Below are 18605 nucleotides of genomic sequence, written 5' to 3'. Positions count from 1 at the left end.
GAAGGCCTCCTGACACCCTGCTGACTGGGGGAGCAGTCTGCCTAAGAAATGTCATCCACACATCAACTTTTGGATGTGAATGTTCTAAGGCCCTGAAAACTTGCACTGTTCGGTAGGGGAGCAATTATAGAGAGACATGGTTTCATTTATTTCTTCCATCTCAGATCTAACTTGAGTAATGGCAGTTTGCCCTCACTGTCACCCCAAGAGCTCAACCGCCTCCGTTCTGTTGCCCCTGAGACCTTATTTTTCAATGCCTCCCCTCCCACCCTGCATTTCATAGCCTTCTCTAAAACCTTGCCAGCTCTGCTGGGTTTCCCCATTGGCTGAATAGTGGAGAAACCTATTGCTAGTAGCCCCCAGGTTGCCCCTAAACCCCCTCGCTGTGCCAAGGCTGGGCAGGCCTCTTTGATCCCTGCCCTCTGCTATGGTACAACTGTGGTCCTTCCATAGAAATGAGCTTAGACCCACGACCTGCCACAGCTCTAACTTCTAAGGCTGTCACCATGGCAACCAACACTACTCCCATCCTACTGTGAAAAGAAAATGGCTGTTCCTCTAAGGAGCTCACCAAATCTCCATTGCCCAGGCTGTCTGTCCAGATCTTTCCTTACTGGTACCTCCACCCTGGCAAGTTGCCTTCAGTAAACCTGGATTCCCAGTTGGAGTTTTGCTCTTTTACAACATTTTGGTTTTAAACTGCTGAGAGAAAGAAGAAGAAAGGCAGAAAGAGATTACATTTGACTTAATAAAGCATTTCTGTGCCTTAAATCTATGTTCCTATAAGGTCGGTATGGAAATGCTGTAGTTAGCGACAGAATGAACGAAGGGATCTGTGAGAGAAGAGCAGATCTGGCCTTATTTAAGGAGTACTATAGTATCCTCTCGGGTACTACAGGTCAGATGGACCTGTCATCTCTGTGAAATAGATACTCCTTTTCCACCCCTCTGATGATGCGAAAACTACCCATCTTTCCATCCTTGCCTGCCCATCTTGTGAAACGCTTGTCCCTATCCTTCCCTAATTTTGCAGGAGGTAGGAGGAGGATATCAGTAAGGCCTAGTGAGAGGCACACTGACCCTGGTTCATATCCTACCTCTGACCTTGGGCAAATCACTTAATTTCCCAGAACCTCTGTTTCTTCATGTATAAAATGAGTAGATTGGGATAGATGGCCTCTAAGGTCTTTTCCAGCTTTAGGTTCCTAATGCTATCATCCTTAAAAGGTGCATTCAATCTATTGAGGACCATCCTTGCTTTACTCTAATATCCCAAAGATACTATTAGAGCAAGAGATACATTCAAGAGTTATCTTACCTGTTCACCATAATAAAAACTCACCTTGTTCTTTGAGTATATGTTGTGGTAATGATATCCTATATTCCTGTTCTTCATACTGTGTACAGGGGATTTTGCTTTTCTTAAAATTTTAACCATCCCCAGACCAACCTACTACAAAACAAAGACTTTTCTGGACAGCCTGTGAGGGCAGTTGTGATTCTAATCTCTATTTGTGACCAAATGTGACCACTTTCTCCCCATCCTTCTCCCCCAGGTTTAGTTGGAGTGCTTGAGTTCTGGGTGTGAAATATTCCCTGGACAGCACGACCAATCTATTCGCTAGCACAGACTAGCAATCAAATGGGAAGAAACAGAGTTTACACGGACAATAATACACTGGGGTACACAGTGGTTTGGAGTCTGTGTTGAAGCCAGCTCACTCCTATCACAAGTCTCTCCATTGACCTTTGTGTAATATTCATTTTAAGTTACTCAAAGACTATTATATTCATGTGATATAGCCCTATGACAACACCAGTTGAATACTGATTTTTTAATGGGCCTTTGTTTCTAGGAGAATTTAGATTTGTTAGAAGAGCTTTGTAATTTCTGGAAAGTAATCCAGCTTTTTCCCTTTCCTATTAAATTCTGGATCTAGGTCTGACAAATAACGTTTGTAGGCTTGTCCATCCAACTGGCCATTACTCATCCACGTGTTTTTTCCTGGATGGAAAGTGAGGTCAAACTCTTTTGAGTAGTTACTGTAACAAGCTCTACAGTGTTCAGATGCTTGATGCAATCAAAGTAATATCATCCAGAAACCGGAGTATCTGCAGAACAATATTGTTCTTAGGGAATCCCTCTTCAATCTGAGCTACATTCTGGCTCTTCTCCACAACAGTGGAGAACATCTTTAGTGAGCATACATCTTCCTGTTTTATGTGTCACCTAATATTAATGAATAGAAGGTTGTTGAACAAGGTTATCTCTGCTGTTATATTTCTCAAGGAATCCTGAATAGTTTTGATGTATGGATGAGATATACCTTCTTGGAAGAGAGCCTTGAGGATACTCTTTTACTCTACCAAATCAGATGTGTTTTTATAACCAATGAACAATAAATGCAGTGGAATCTTGTATTCTCTACATCTTTTAGTCATTTGTATCATGGTAATGGCCTCAGAGAAAGAAGGGATTTCAGAGTCCAAGCCCTTCATGTTATAGATGAGGAAACTGAGGCCCAAGGAAGTTTGGGCCAAGATTTGTTGATGAAGATTTGCCCAAGATCACACAGGTAGAAGGCTTCCTGTTTCCCTAATAAAATGTTTGTCAAGGTTGCTCTAGATATGTATATAGATTATTCTCATACGAATTTGTACAGATGGAAAAACTGCCATATATTTATGTCAGTAGATTAAATTCTCTCTGCTTCCTTTTTAAAGTATCTATTGTTGTTGTTGAGTTATTTCAGTCTTGACTAATTCTCCATGACCTCGTTTGGGGTTTTTTTGGCACAAATACTGGAGTGGTTTGCCATTTCCTTCTCCAGCTCATTTTATAGATGAGGAAACTGAGGTAAACAGGGTTAAGTGACCTGCTCAGGGTCACACAGCTAGTAAGTGTCTGAGGCCAGATTTGAACTCAAGTCCTCCTGACTCCAGGGCCAACACTCTATCCACTGCAGCACCTACCTACCCATTCTAAAATGTTAATAAGGAACAAAATTTTTTTTCTACATCTTTGATATGTTTCCCTACCTTATAAATTGAACCCATAATTCCACTGCATTTATGTCATTTCATACATGTATTTTCTCTGTGTAGTGTTGCTTTTCCCATCTTTTTTCTCCTTAGTGACATCTCTATTTTCTGTATAAGCACATCTGGGATTGTGGTGCTTGTGTCCAAATGTGATGGTTCTGCTGTCCCTGACAGTGAAAAAGTTTGTTAGAAAAATCTTGGCAGATTTTTTTTCCTTCTGTTTGTTATACTTTCATTTCCATCCTTAAATGCCCTCAGCATGACTCGACTTCATTGTGTCTCTCACTAAGTTTTCTTAAATCTGGTTTTACCATCCACTGCTTCTCTGTTTAATGTGAAGAGACCACTCATAATCTTCTATCTACCATACTTCTTTAAAAGATTTTACAAAAGAAGTCCTATATAAGCCCCTGTTGTTCTTGTCTGCGAGTTTCTCTAATTGATAAGTAAGTCATGTTGACTGGATGAGGAGTGTTTTTTTACGATCTGTTGGTCTTCTTTTTCTAATAATTGATTTACAACAGTTAAATTAATGGATGAATTACTGTAATTTGTATCTATCTACATAATGTCTTCCATCCATACTCAACTTTTCACCATCAGTTATTTGTTTATTTAGGTCAGGATGAAGTTATTTTAATTATATTCCATATTTTTCTTATATGGATTCTTTCTTTTAGCTTTGTAGCAAATCTGAACTTTCCTCCAATGGGTTGGTTATCCAACTGTACACAGATACTTAATTCAAAAATGACTCCCATATCTGTAACAAGATGTTTTCCATCTGTTTAAAATATAATCAGTTTGATTTTAGGGGATGCTATTTGTCCAGCATTCTCCATTTCTTTTCTCAAGAGTAGTAATGGTTTACAAGTGTGAGCCTTCTGTGTAGAATACAAGTGTTTGATTTCTCTTCTTACTTTTCGTCATTAGCGGTTTCCAATCTATTTCTTCCCATCCATCCATCCCACCTTTGCATTGAAGTCCCCAAATTTCAAAGTATATGAAGATTTAATTTGGAGGTTCTCACCTAGTTCTTCGTAGAATCAATCTACCTTCATTCTCTGTAACAGATGTTGATGCATAAGCTACAATGATTTTTATGCCTTTTTGCAAATATTTATCATACGTACTGCAAAAAAGATGACTAAATGTCCCATGAAATGATGCTTCTTACTGCCTTTACACACACAATAAAACTCTGTCCATTCCTGTTTGCCTCTCCCAGGAGAACGTGTGAACCACTCTCCTAGACTTGTAATTTCTTCTTTCTTCTGGTTTCGTTTATAATTCAGTGTTAGGAGTGATATGATTCATTTGCTCCAGTAGTATGGCTACTAGCCGATCATTAGACAAGGATCCCACATTTAGGGTGCCAACACCTAAATTAAAGTTTAAAGATGGGCTTCACAATTCAGCCTTTACCCCTTTCCACAACTCTGACATGAATAAAAATGGAATGGGTCTGCAAAAGAGGAAAGACCATTTTGTTTTGTATATAAATTTTTATTTTATAAAAAACAAGTAGAAATTCAACTTAACAGATATTTTGTGAAACACCTACTATTTTTAAGTCTTCTTGCTAGTTGCTGAAGAATTATTATTTTAAAAAAATAATAATTAAACACAGGCCCTGCCTTCAATTTAACCATCTCATATGTCACAGAGGAAAGGATGTTTGGGGATTTTTAAAATTATTATTCAAAGACATCTGACAAGAAACAGAACTCTTAGTAGACTCTACAGGCTTTTATGGGGGTGTCTAGCTCAGAGGGGTTGGCAAGGCAGTGATGCTTGATAATTTTATCTAGCTATATGCATCTTAGTCTATTTTATTAGAAGACCAAGAGAACATTTATTTGACACTTCTTGTTTTAGGATTAGTTTTAAGGAATTTTTAAAAACAGTGGATTGTCCTCCGAGGGTTCCTGAGCTTCAAGAATCAGATAAAGAGTATTTTCCCCATAACTCTGGAGGAGCTGATCTCCTGCTGTGTCTGTTTCACCGATCTGGACATGCTTCATCATAGCAGGCCTGAGGGCTCATTTCAGGATTGTGGCTTGGAGGAATTCGTGAAGCTGCTCTTACCGTGAATCCCCAAAGTGCCATAGTTGGGTGGAGCCCCGAGGTCAGAAGCAGTCAGGGCAGAGGGCGTCCAACTTCTTATCAGAGCTTTTCACAGTCTGGCAGAGGGTCAGAGTCCCTCAAAACCAGGGCTTAGACTTTGTGGTTACAAAATGATGGGCATATTATCTTAATAATAACAATAAGGCTCAGGCCCTCTCCTTTTATTTTTTCCCTGTTTATTCTAGTCCTGTAACACCACAGCAAGACTCTTTTCTCAGAAATATCAATCCATCCTCAGAAATTTAATGTGGATTCCCCTTTTTCCAGTTTCTCTACAGGTGGATATTGTTCCCAGCCAAGGGGAGATCAGCGTTGGAGAATCCAAATTCTTCTTATGTCAAGGTAAGTAGTCTGTGTCCCTCTGGGCTACAGGTGGAACCAAAGTTGCTCCAGAGACTTTTCTATCAATTAGCCAGAGCAGGGGCCGGTGGCTCATGGATCCATGTGGATTATGTCACTCCAGGTGTCATAATGCTTAGGGAAGCGAGACAATTAGAAACTCTTTCTAAATTCTCCAGTCTCCTCCCATCTATCTCCCTCAAACATACCAAAATATATGTCTTCTGAACCTCTACTATCTAGAAGTAATCTGAGGGAAATGATTTACTATAGTCTAAATCAATTCCTCTTTGAGAATGAAGGACAAACAAGTCTGAATCAGGACTCCTCCCTCCTTGGACTTTTATCTTTTCCATGTACATTCTAAGTGCTATATATTAAATACTTTTTATATACATATCATTGCTCCCTACCTTTTTACTGGCTCTCTTAATAAGGAGAGCACTATTTCAAAAATAATGCCAAGATACTTGTATTTAGATTTATTTCTGAGTTTTGCCAAGATTTTTAATATCCAGGAGCCTCCAAAATTCATTTAAAGACATCTGGCTTCCAGGGTCTCTCCGTCGGAGGTGATGACAGTTCATTCTCATTCTCTTCTATGCAGGTATTGTTTCCCCCATTAGAATATAAATATTTGAGGGCAAAAATAGTTTTTACTTTTCTATTCAGAACCCTAGTGATGAGGACAGTACCTAGCACCTAGGAGGCACTAAGTAAATGTTTGTTGGATTTCTCTTAGTCTTCAAGTTGGAAGGGACCTCTGAGTCTCTCTAGTTGAATCCAACCCTGACCAGGAATACCATCTATAACATCTCTGAGAAGTAGTCATCCAACCTCCATTTGAAGATCTCTGGTGATGGAAACCCTATGAGGCAGTCCAGTCCATTTGTGGGCAGTTCTAATTTGATTATCATGACAATTTTGTTGAATTAGTGCAAATATTATAACGTCCAATTTAGCTGTGAGGAAACAGGCTCAGAGAGGTTGTTAATCAATCAGTAAGTATTTTTTAAGTATTTACTATGTATCAGGCACAATGGTAGGTGCTGTGGCCACAAAAGTAACAGTGAAATAGTTCTTGCTTACAGTCTAGGGATACAACGTTTGCACACACACACACACACACACACATCCACACAAATGATAGGGGATTTTTGGAGGAAGGCTCTAGCAGCTGGGGTAGGGAGTGGATCAGGAGAGGTTTTATGTAGAAAAGAGCGCTTGATCTGAGTTTTGCAGAACATCAAGGATTCTGAAAGACTGGCTTTAAGAGGAAGGGCACCCCTGACATGAGTAACTGCCAGCACAAAGATACAGAGTGGGAGATGGATTGTCTTATAAAAGGAAGGGAACATCAACCAGTTTTGCTAGATCATAGTGAGCATGGAGGGAAATAATATGCAATAAGGATGAAAAAGTAGGTTGGAGCCAGGTTGTTAAGGCTAAATAGAAGAGTTTATCTGAGAGGTAATTGAAAGTCTAATGAGTAGGGGAATGACATGGTCAGCCATATGCTTTAGGAAAATCATATTGGCAGCTGTGTAGAAGGTGAATTAGGTGGAGTGAGGGTTGAGGAGAGGGGGGCTAATTAAGAAACAGCTGCAATAGTCCAAGTGAGAGGTCAGGAGGCATCAACTTGGGTGATGGCTGAGTGAGTGGAGAGATGCTGTAGAGATAGAAATGCCAGCATTTAGCAACTGCGTGGATATGAGGGGTGAGTGTTGAGAAGTTAATCTGCTCAAGTTACACAGATGTTTGAGGCAGGAATCAAATCTAGGTCTTCTGCAAAATTCAAGACTTAGTGCCTAGGAGGCACTAAGTAAATTTTGTTGATTGATTGATTGATTCTCAAGCAATGTCCAGGGTAAGCAGCAGGTTTGTTTTAGCATATTCACAACCTGTGGGTGATGTTAATTTTAAGACATAGCAAAAAAAAAAAAAAAAGAGCACTGAAATTGTTTGGAAAGAGAAGGGGTTTTGTTTTTATTTTTTTTTTGTTTGGGGAAGGGGAATAAATGAGGAAAAGGGCTTCAAAAATCAATCTGATTTGCATTGAATGTGGTGACTTGTAGCTGGTGAATTTTTTTAGACTTAGCTTTGCCTTCATTACAACAATTCAAATGATCTGGAGATGCAGCAACAAAGCCCACAACACATCTTGCAAATAGTGATATTTATTGAAAACATGATGGGCCTTGAATAGAAGGAATGCTCTATTTCCATGCTTAGCAGCTGTGCAGGGTTGAGGGGTGGTATGGAGACAGAGACACACAGGGTCCATTGTGAAGGTCTTTCCACCTGTTCTCAGAGACCATCTACTCTGGTTCATTTCCACTTCCAAGAGAAACACTCATCAAGTGGGAAAAACATGTCTTTTTTTAGAGGCAGATAGAAGGAAAAGTATTGTTCTCTTTTTGAGGTGGTCACCTGGGAATGGATCCTGGCTTTGCTACAGTGTAGAAAATGAAAATGTGTTTGTGGAGATGAGTGCCATCATGGAAACTTTTTGTAGCCATACAATAAAGTCACTAAAGTGAAAGAGTTTAGGCCTGTACTCCTCTACCTAGTCCAAAATATTATCCTCAGTTCTAGAGGAGACAATTGGAATTAGCCCTCAAAAGAGAAGCTGGCCAGCAGTTCAAAACTCTAATCCCTGTTAGGTCAAGTCTAGGTAAGTCCTTCTACTATTTGGTTTTTTATTTTCTCATCTGTCAAGGGGAAGGCTAGTATGAGAAATACTCAGGCCAAGTGGTTGTTCAGTGCTTTCCAAATTCTGTACAAGGTACTACTATACAAATTCCATGCTATCATATGGAAATCAGACTAGAAAAATGTCTAATGTACTCTTCTGACATACATACTTTGGTTGCTCTCTCAGCTAACAGCATTTGTTTAATGGTCACTACCTGTGGAGCGTCCAGCTTGGTCCTTTCTTTCTTTATCTGGTGGTTCCAGGCCTAAACACTTTGAAAATATTCTCTTCTCTCTCTCTCAGTGGCTGGGGAAGCCAAGGATAAAGACATTTCCTGGTTCTCCCCCAATGGAGAAAAGCTGACCCCAAATCAGCAGCGTATCTCAGTGGTACGGAATGATGATTTTTCCTCCACTCTTACCATCTACAATGCCAACATTGATGATGCCGGCATCTACAAGTGCGTTGTTTCAGGAGAGGACGGCAGTGAATCAGAGGCCACCGTCAATGTGAAGATCTTCCGTAAGGGTCTCCATCTTCTCCACCTCAAGTCCTTTTCTTTGGGACAGGAAAGTAGGAGGTAGTAGGCCGGTAGTAAAGAGGTTCAGGATGGTAATGAAAGAACTAATTGAGTTCTATGCCTCCAGGTCCCAGCATGTATCAGGGACGTAACAGGCCCTCTCTCCTTCTCCTTATCCCAGGGCTATGTGGGTAGCCTAAGTAACCTGTACCAGTGGGTGCTAGTTAGAACTAATTCCTATTTACTCTGTATCCCTCAATTCAACAAATCAGTTCCCCCAAAAAATGTTAAGGGCACCCCAGCCATTGTCTCCGGGATGAGGCCTAATTAATGTTCCATAATTCAGGTTAGACTCTTCCCACTTTACTCTCCCAGGATTCTGATGAACTCTTTAGAGCAGAAGATGAGTTTTGAATTATATTATTCAGAGGGGACAATTCTCATTCCATGTGAAACCTTGTTTGGGGCTGTCATCTCATTATCTAATTATTGGTACATCTGTCCCACTGACCTGTCTAATCGTGGGTAACAATTAGTGGAACAGCATTGGTTGCCACAGTACTTGTTACCAGTATCAGTTCCATTGAGTCTGCTTTTCCTCTGTTCCTTCATCAGAATTCTCTGCTATGGGAAATCAGTGGGTGGCAGGGAAGAAGGAAGAATTGATTACTTCTACCAGTTGAGGCATACAATGAAACCCTTAATAGACAAAAAGAGAGAGGACAATATATTGCTCCTCTTTATCATTCTCCACCAAGGCTGGGACTTTTTTGGTGTTCCTGAGTTCCCTTGCTGAAAAATCTTATTTTCTTTACCAAGATCCTTCCTTTCAGAGTCCAAGTAGATCAATCAGTCGGTCAACAAGTACATATTAAGTGATTACTTCTGAGCCCAGATCATTTCCTCATGCCTCATTAGTCCCTAGACTGCCATGAATTGAAGGCAAAGTTTCCAGACTTGTTCTGTATTCTAAACAGGCAAGTGTTGCCATGTAGGCATGTAGTCTCTTGTCTGTGGTGTGAGTTCCACTCATTGGAGTATATTTGGGGATTGTGATTTTTTCAAGGGGCACAGGTCATATAGCATAGCCCTTGTTACCAGAGAGTTCTCACAAAGGTTCTCTTCTTACAGTGGCAAGTGGGGGACACAGCTATTTTCCTGTCTCTGCTAATTTTCAGAGAAACTCATGTTCAAGAATGCACCGACTCCTCAGGAATTCAGGGAGGGAGAAGATGCCGTGATCGTGTGTGATGTGGTCAGCTCACTGCCCCCTACCATCATCTGGAAACATAAAGGCCGAGATGTTATCCTGAAAAAAGACGGTGAGAGTCCTGCTCCCCAGCAGCTACTTCTCCAATGGACCCTTGAGTGTCCTACATTTTGTCAACTGTGCTCAGTCTCTGAATTATACTGACCAGATGTTAAGTCCATAGTTCCATGGCCGTGTGGCTACCTGAGAGAAATAATTACTAATAGCCACTTATGGGAGAGACCCATCCTATTTCCTTGTTCAAAGCCCAACCTTCAAAGGACACTACTGACCTCAGCCAAAAATTTACCCCACCTAGACCATCTTAGCTTGGTGAATTCCTGCCCGTTGTGTTCTACTCAGATTTGAGTACAGATAAATTCTTTGATTAAATTGCCCAAGGCATGGGTGATTGGGAACTAAATGACATGATCAAAGTCATGTCCCTCAGTCCCGCCTCTCATTGTAATAGTCATTCTCTCTCATTACTAGTTAACCAATCAGAATCTGTTGCCACCCGCAGGAACACCCACCCTTCCAAGGACATATAAATGTTGAGTGAGTTCCACATGGGGTCTTTGGCATTTGAGAGTGTCACTGATTCCTTTTATTAATAATATGCTAATATTATTAATAAAATGATTAATTACCCAGAAATGATATCCGTCAAACTTTTTAAACATCACACTACCAAAGCCTGTGCAGATTTATATTTGAAAGACTCTTACTTTCCCCAGAAACAAAAGATTTTGTTGTTGCTGCTATGTCTTAGTGCGGAACGGAAAGAAAAACATTTCCTTAAGTCAAATTAATTATCCTGCCCCGAGACTATCCAGCAGGGGGAAGGGAAAGGGCCAGGTAAGTGCCTGAAGATGACAGAGCTCTCTGAGTTATCCTTGGGTGAACCAGCCTCTTATCTCTTCTAGTCAGGTTCATAGTCCTGTCCAACAACTACCTGCAAATCCGCAGCATCAAGAAATCGGATGAGGGGACATATCGCTGTGAGGGCCGGATCTTGGCCCGTGGGGAGATCAACTTCAAGGACATTCAAGTCGTTGTAAATGGTGAGAAGATCTGCTCTTCTTTCCCGTGTCCCCAGCCGTGTCTCACCTTAACTCCTATATCTCCTATAGTTACCTGTAAAAACCAAAACAACAACAACAGCAACAAAAAAAAAAAAATCCCTGCACTCTCCCACATACAGCTCATCCAGAATGATTCTACCATAAACTTCAATGCTTTCCACAGCTACACTCATTTTTTGTGTCTTGCCTAAATTACAGAGCTATTATTGTACAGTAATTGTATTTCCTTTCTTGTCCTAGAGACTTGGAAGCTTTGCTCGTGGTAAATCGCAAATTTTTAGTCATTGTTGTTCTTGCTATTACAATAAATGGTGAATCAGCCCCCTTGGTTCTAGGTTCAGAGAAGATATTTCAATCAATTCAGGTTCCAGAATTGTCAGAATCATGGCCCATGGGCTTATTAATCTTAATTTGCAGTGTCAAATAAACACACCAGTAGAATCGATCTGACATTTACAAGATGTTTACAGGAAATTATAATGTCAGTGCTAAGGAAATAAGTAAATCATGCTTGAATTATTTTGGCTTGTAATCTATTTTTCTCTAAACCTTCTTCCTACCATACTCTTTTCTTTGGTAAGGGATGCTTCTACACAGTATGATTTGTGAAAAATGCCAGGGGAATTTAACCAACCATCTCTGGCTGGGCAAGTGTATTTTTGGCTATTGTTATTTGCTAGGCAGCTAGGTGGTGCAGTAAATAGAGAGCTGGGCCTGGAGTCAGGAAGACCTGAGTTCAAATCTAGCCTTTGACACATCTAGCTGTGTGACCCTGGGCATGTCATTTAACCCATTTGCCTTAGCTTCCTTATCTGTAAAAATGGGAAAAACAACAATTATAATAATAGCACTTACCTCCCAGGATTTTTGTGAGGATCAAATGAGATAATAATTGTAAAGTGTGCTTTTTAACACAGTGCCTGGCACATAGTAAACTGGCACATTCACTGCATGAATATTAGCTATTGTTATTATTTTAACAAATATTCATTAAGAACCCACTATGTCCAAGGTACTGTGCCAGGCACTGATGATGTGAAGATAAATACAACACAGAGTTTGATCTCAAGGAATCAATCCAGTGGGGAGGGAGGGACAGAGTAGGGGGAATGGAATGAGTACAAAAGATTTAGACAAGGGAGATCTGATAAGTACAAAGAAATCTGGCTAGCCAGAGTGCTTTGAGAAATTTGAAATGAGAAGTCTCTTTCAATCAGGGGCAGAGGATCAAGAAAAGTTCACAAAAAAATGGTACCCATCCATAGAACCTTGAAGGACAGGATACTTCAGCAGACAGAGACAATGAGTAGGGAACAAGAAATAATCCATTTCAGGAAAGGGAGAGAGCATGAACAAAAGTATGTGGGTGGGAGAGAGCCGGGTAAAATCAAGAAATGGAAAAGAGTCTAGTGTGGCTAGAATAGGACAGGGGTAGGAACTATACCTGTGATTCCACTGGTATAGGGAACTCTTGGATAGGTGATTCCTTGTACTTATGTGGGTTAGCACCCTCTCTAAAACCAAAGGTCTTAAGAGAGCTGGCTAGAGCATTGAAATGTTAACCAACCTCCCCAGGGTCACACAGCCAGTAGGTGTCAGAAGTAGGACTTGAATTCAGGTCTTTCTGGGTCTAATGCTGACTCTATCCACTAAGCCACACTCTTCCCTCATGACTGGAATGCAGGATATATTGAACATGTATGTAACCAACTAATGGGAAAAATGGGAAATATTTGTGCCTGTCTTATGAGTCCTTCCATTTCTTTCACAACTAACCCTAGAATGATCTCATTCCTTTTCAGTACCACCCACTGTTCAGGCCAGGCAGAGCACAGTGAATGCAACAGCAAACCTTGGCCAGTCGGTCATACTGATGTGTGAGGCGAAAGGTTTTCCAGAACCCACGATGAGTTGGACAAAGTAAGAAAGTGTGTCAAGTCATATTGCTTGGGGTTTATGGAAGACAGGTAAAGATGAAAATGTTATAGAACCCACTCCATTTGGGCATTTTAGTGAGAGAAATGTAACACTGAAGATTAGGGCACTGGAGGGTAATGGGCGTCTGAAGAATGTCGGCTTACTGTGTGCCAGGCACTAGCTAGGGATATAGATACAACAAAAATGGAACCATCTCTACTTGCAATGAAGTTATATTCTAATGAGGGAGGCAACAAATACATACACATATTTATACAGCAGAAATATGAAATGAATAAATAAATCAGCATATACAAAAATACTTAAATTCAGGGTAGCTAGGCAGGGGAGGAGACGAGCAGGTCAGGGGCTCCAGAAAGGCTTCGTGCAGAAGATGAAGCCATCTTCCTGTACGCAGTCAATGGGTTCCTTAAATTTCATGACTTAGAAGGAAACTGAATCCTGTAAGCGTAGGGATGGTAAAAGAGTCACTCCCACCATCTACTGGGAAAAATCAGGGGATCATAGGAATAGAAACAAGAATATAAGAGGAAATACAACTCAGCCTCTTTACTTAGGCTCACAGCCTCCCTGGCTCAGGCTGCATTGTATAAAGATGAATGGGAAAATTTAAAATCTTAAGTTTGTTGCAAAGAAAAAAAATTAAAATCACTGTATATTTTTGGGTTCAATAGGGATGGGGAACAGATTGAAATAGAGGAAGATGACAAGTATGGCTTCAGTGAGGATAGCTCTGAACTGACCATCAGGAGAGTGGACAAGGGTGATGAAGCGGAGTATGTCTGCATTGCTGAGAACAAAGCAGGAGAGCAAGATGCTTCCATCCAACTGAAAGTCTTCGGTAAGTGTAGACAGGGCTTTATTTTCACTGCTCTGAGGGGCAGGCAGATGGCACAATAGCTAGAGTGCTGGTCCTGGAGTCAGGAAGATCTGAGTTCAAATGCAGCTTCAGATACTCACTACCTGTGTGACCCTGGGCAAGTCACTTAACCCCTGCTTGTCTCAACTTTTCCATCTGCAAAATGGAAATAATAATAGCACCTACCTCATAGGGTTGTTACGAGGATGAATGAGATACTAATTGTACAGTGCACATAGTAAGCTCTATAGAAATTCTTACTACCATTACTATTATTATTCATCCCACCCTCCCTACCCTGCCCCTCTTATAACCATGTGGTTTCCTCCCATGCTTGTCTCTCCACTTTATATGGAATAATTCCATGGGAAGGAGTGAAAGAAGCTCCTGTGTCATTAAGGGCATCGAAACTTTGGCTTTCCACCTGGATCTGCAGCTCACCAACTGTTTAACGTAGAGCAAGCCACAGAAACTTTGTGCCTTAGTGTTTTTGTCTGCAAAATGGGAGATTTTATTAGATGATATATGGGAAAGTGCTTTGTAAACTGTAAGTAGGCAAAGATGTGGTGCTGTTTTCACCTTGTATTCATAACTGTGGGAAAATTTCATTAATCTAGGGACTGAATTTTGCCCTGGCCTGAGGGAGACAAGTACATATGCAAATTTTTACAGCATATGCATCCTTACTCTTCCTGAAGAAAAGATTTACTAAGTAAAGGAGTAGTAAATACAATTTTAAAAGGGAATGTTTAAGGAAAAAATCCTTAAATTTTTTTAAAATCTTAGTACCTTGATTTCTTAATAGTGTTAACATTTACTATTAAATTAGCTGCTTTATTTGTCTTGCGCCACATCACCATACTTGTGAGTGGGGGGAGAAGAAAAACCAATGAGCTTAATAGTCTTAGCCAGATCTCAGTCAAGGTTTTAGCACATTTAAATAATACGTGAGATCAAGGGTACCTGGCTGGATGATGTATAACAAAACAGATAGGTTTAGTTAAAAAACAACAACAACAATAACAAATTTTTATTTGAACAGGAGGAACAACACAGCACTTCACAGCTATATTGTAATTAGTTCCTGCATGAAAATAAACCTTTTTAGGGACTTTTCACATCCATTGTTCCTATGTAAGTATTTACTACTAATGACAAGTGAGACGTGTCAAACTGGACTCAGAAACATCTTCAGTTCAAGTTATTATATGAACTTGAAATCAATCAGTCAACAAACATTTATTAAGCACCTTCTGTGTACCAAACACTGAACTAGGTGCTGAGGGTACAAAGACAAAAATTAAACAGCCCGTGCTCTCAAGAATATTATAGTCTATCATATTAAGGCTTGAAAAAAAGTCTGTAATTCATACTGGTCTACTTAATTACTATTGCTAATAATAATAATTCAAATTTATATGATTTAAAAAGTTTTCCTCTCACAATAACCCCCCCCCAAAGGCAGTATAGTATTATTTATATGGCATTTAAATGGTTCAGGGGATAGAGCACTTTCTGGAATCAGGAAAACCTGAGTTCAAATCTGGCCTCAAACACATACTAGATGTATGACCCTGGGCAAGTCACTTAGCCAATGTATGCCTCATTTTTTCTCATCTGTAAAATAGGGATAACAATAACCTGCCTCTCAGGGTTATTCTAAGAATAAAATGACAGAATATTTGCACACCTTAAGGTGCTATGTGAATGCTAGCTACTATTAAGTAACATCCCCATATTACAGATGAGGAAACTGAGGCACAGAAAGATTAAGTGGAAACGTGAATATTTCAAAGAGATCTTCTTTTGTAGCTATTACTTATATTCAAAAGTAGTCCATCCACAACAATAGGATACACAGAAGGAAAACATACATTAACCATTGTCGTTCAGATAACACGTGATCTGTGGGTTTTTTCCAGTTTTTTTCTGGACACAGCACCACCATGCAGTAAGAAAGGGAAGCAATAAAGTCCTTATTTTACAGATCACAAAGCTGATTTTCAGGGAAGCTAAGTGATTTGCTTAGAACATCAAGCCAAATAGAAACATAACCCTTATTCCCTCACTTCTCATCCAGGACTTTATCTCGCTTGCCATGTTGTTTGGGCATTTGGCAGGACTATATTCAGGCAGTCCCCAGTTGACAAAGGGAAATCAGCTGTTTGGAATTCTGAATGCATTTCCCCATAGAAACAGTGTTATACATGGCAATTGGTTTCCTTGGCCAGCCCACAATAGCTTATTTAACCCAAAATGTAGCACCAAGGCTGTAGTAATGGTTCTCCAGAACATAGCCACCACAGATAATGATTCTGTCGGGTTCAGATTTCCAAGATGGCACGTCAGGAGCCCCTGTTCTCTCATACCTGCCCTGTCAGGGGGGCGTGGGAGGTTCTTCCTGTTCATAGCCTATCCTGTTTCTAGATCAAGGACTTCAATAGAGTTGGGGTTAGGGCCACAGCCCGGTGGTGATGAGAATAAGTTATAGTTACTATAACTGAGTGATAAGGAGCCAGGTGGGCAAGGGAAGAAAGAAATGAGTGGATACTAAACAAGGAGGATTAACAGGTAAAAGGGACTTTGGGGCAGGTATTAAGGTGGTGCAATGGATTGAGCACCAGTCCTGGAGGACCTGAATTCAAATCCAGCTTTAGACACCTACTAGCTGTGTCACCCTGGCCAACTCAGAAAGAAAGAAAGAATCAGTCAGTGAGTAGAATGGTTACATTCTGATCTCCCTGGAAGGGAGGCCTATCTGTGAGGGTTCCACAGAAGGAAAGGACAAAGTTTATTTTCCTTTCCTGCATTTTCTTTCCAGAGACTATAGAGATGAGGGGGAATGGAGTGTTGGCCTGAACAAAGTTTACCTTTTTTTGTCACAGTCAAGTAACTATAACTTATTCTCAAAGTGAAGACTAGTCTTCGTACTTGGAAAGAGGGTGACAGGTCTTGAAGAATATTTGCCCACTCTTCAGATTATCATGGTTGAATGAAATGTCCTTAAAAAAACAGAAATAAAAGGGCTTCAGTGTGAAAGCAAAGAAAAGGGATCTGAGGAGTCAGAAAGCAACCCTGACCTGTGACAGGAGGTTGGAGGTTGGAGGTTGCAAGAACATGTCTGAGAAGAGAGAGAGAAGAAATGAACATATATCAAGTCAACACGCATTTATTAAGCAGCTGTGGTACGTCAGGCACCGTGCTAAGCTCTGGCAATACAAAGAAAGGAGTCTTTGCTCTCAAGGAGCTCATACATTAGTTGGGGAGCCAACATTCAGACAATTAATATGCAGACAAGGTACACATGGGATAAATTGGAGACAATCTCAGAGGGGATGCACCAAGATTAAGGAACACCAGGAAAGGCTTCCTGGAAAAAGTAGGACGCTAGCTGAGATATCAAAGAAGTCAGGAGGCAAAAATAAAGTGGGAGAGCATTCCAAGCGTGGGACACCCAGTGAAAATTCTCAGTCAGGAGATGGAATGTTTCAGGAACAGCAAGGAAATCTGCATCACTGGATTCTCAGAGTTGCTTGAGGGCCATAAGGAATAACAGAACTGAAGAGACACAAAGGGACCCAGTTGTGAAATGCTTTAAAAGTCAAGTAGAGGATTTTGTATTTGATCTGGAGGTTAAAATAGGTAGCCACTGGAGTGTATTGAAGAAGAAGAAGAAGAGAATGATATTCATGTTCAGACCTATGCTTTAAAGAGATCCATCTGATGTGAAGCAAAGTAACAAATCTGAGTCTTTTCCAAAAGATGAAGGAGCCAGACCTTCTGAGCATGAAACAGCTGCTTATTCTCCAAGAATATGACGATGTGGATCCACAGGTGCCATCCCATGAGACGGCATCCGCTAAGTGTTCAGAGGTGGAAAAAACAAGTTGTGGTGATTGGAGACTCCCTGTTGAGAGATAATGAGGCAGCTATTTGTCAACTCGATATTAACAGTAGAGGGGTCTGCCATCTTCCCAGGGCACATATCCAGGAAGTGCTGGAAAGCCTTCCAAGACTCATCAAACCGAATGACTGCTACTGACTCCTGGTGATTCTCAAGGGTGTAAATGATACTGCCAGAAGGAGTCTAGGAAGCATTGCTGAAGATTATGAAGTTTTGAGGAAGAAACTGAAGCCCTTAAGACCACAGGCGCTATTTTCTCCACTACTGCAAGTGAAAGACAAGGGCTTCAGAAGAGAAAGGCAGATTGGGGAAATAAATAGCTAGTTAAGAAAGCATCTGAAAATGGGATTTGGGATTCTACACTACAGCTTAAAATGTAGTACTAGTGGCTTCCTAGCCAGGAATAAAGGGCCTCTACAAAATTCTTGGAGTTTTGCTTGGAGTTTTGCAACTCAACACTGAAAGAAGGGAGCTCGAGAAGGTTAGCAACCAATAAACACCAGGCTAGATGCCTCCATAGAGGGTAGGAAGAATAGTAGCTGTAGAGGCCCTTACCACATAAGATAAAGTCTAAGAAAGGAGCCAGTGACAACAGCAATAATCAAGCAATAAACATTCATTAAATACCTACTGTGCCATGAACTGTGCCTAGCTAATGATAGCTAGCACTTATATGGAGCTTTTGGGTTTGCAAAACACTTAACGAATATTATTATATTTGATCCTCACAACAACCCTGGAGGCAGGTGTTGTTATTATCCCCATTTTATAGATGAGGAAACTGAGGCAGACAGAAGTCAAGTTGACTTATCCAGGGTCACAGGGCTACTACATGTCTGAGAATGGA

General features: G+C 40.5%; 1 protein-coding gene across 3 annotated transcripts in view; it reads left to right on the top strand.

Moving 5' to 3' along the window:
- NCAM1 (neural cell adhesion molecule 1) overlaps positions 1-18605 on the top strand; it is a 454728-nt gene that overhangs the window by 359773 nt on the left and 76350 nt on the right. For all 3 annotated transcript variants that reach the window (XM_027847323.1, XM_027847324.1, XM_027847322.1), the window contains exons 2-7: positions 5437-5511; positions 8507-8725; positions 9902-10045; positions 10899-11036; positions 12860-12977; positions 13670-13836. In XM_027847323.1, the coding sequence (XP_027703124.1) occupies positions 5437-5511; positions 8507-8725; positions 9902-10045; positions 10899-11036; positions 12860-12977; positions 13670-13836 (861 nt within the window). The remainder of the gene's footprint in view (positions 1-5436; positions 5512-8506; positions 8726-9901; positions 10046-10898; positions 11037-12859; positions 12978-13669; positions 13837-18605) is intronic.

Source organism: Vombatus ursinus, unplaced genomic scaffold (genome assembly GCF_900497805.2).
Source record: "Vombatus ursinus unplaced genomic scaffold, bare-nosed wombat genome assembly UNPS02015398.1, whole genome shotgun sequence".
NCBI classification, from domain to species: Eukaryota; Metazoa; Chordata; class Mammalia; order Diprotodontia; family Vombatidae; genus Vombatus; species Vombatus ursinus.
This window is presented reverse-complemented; position numbering and strand designations above follow the sequence as displayed.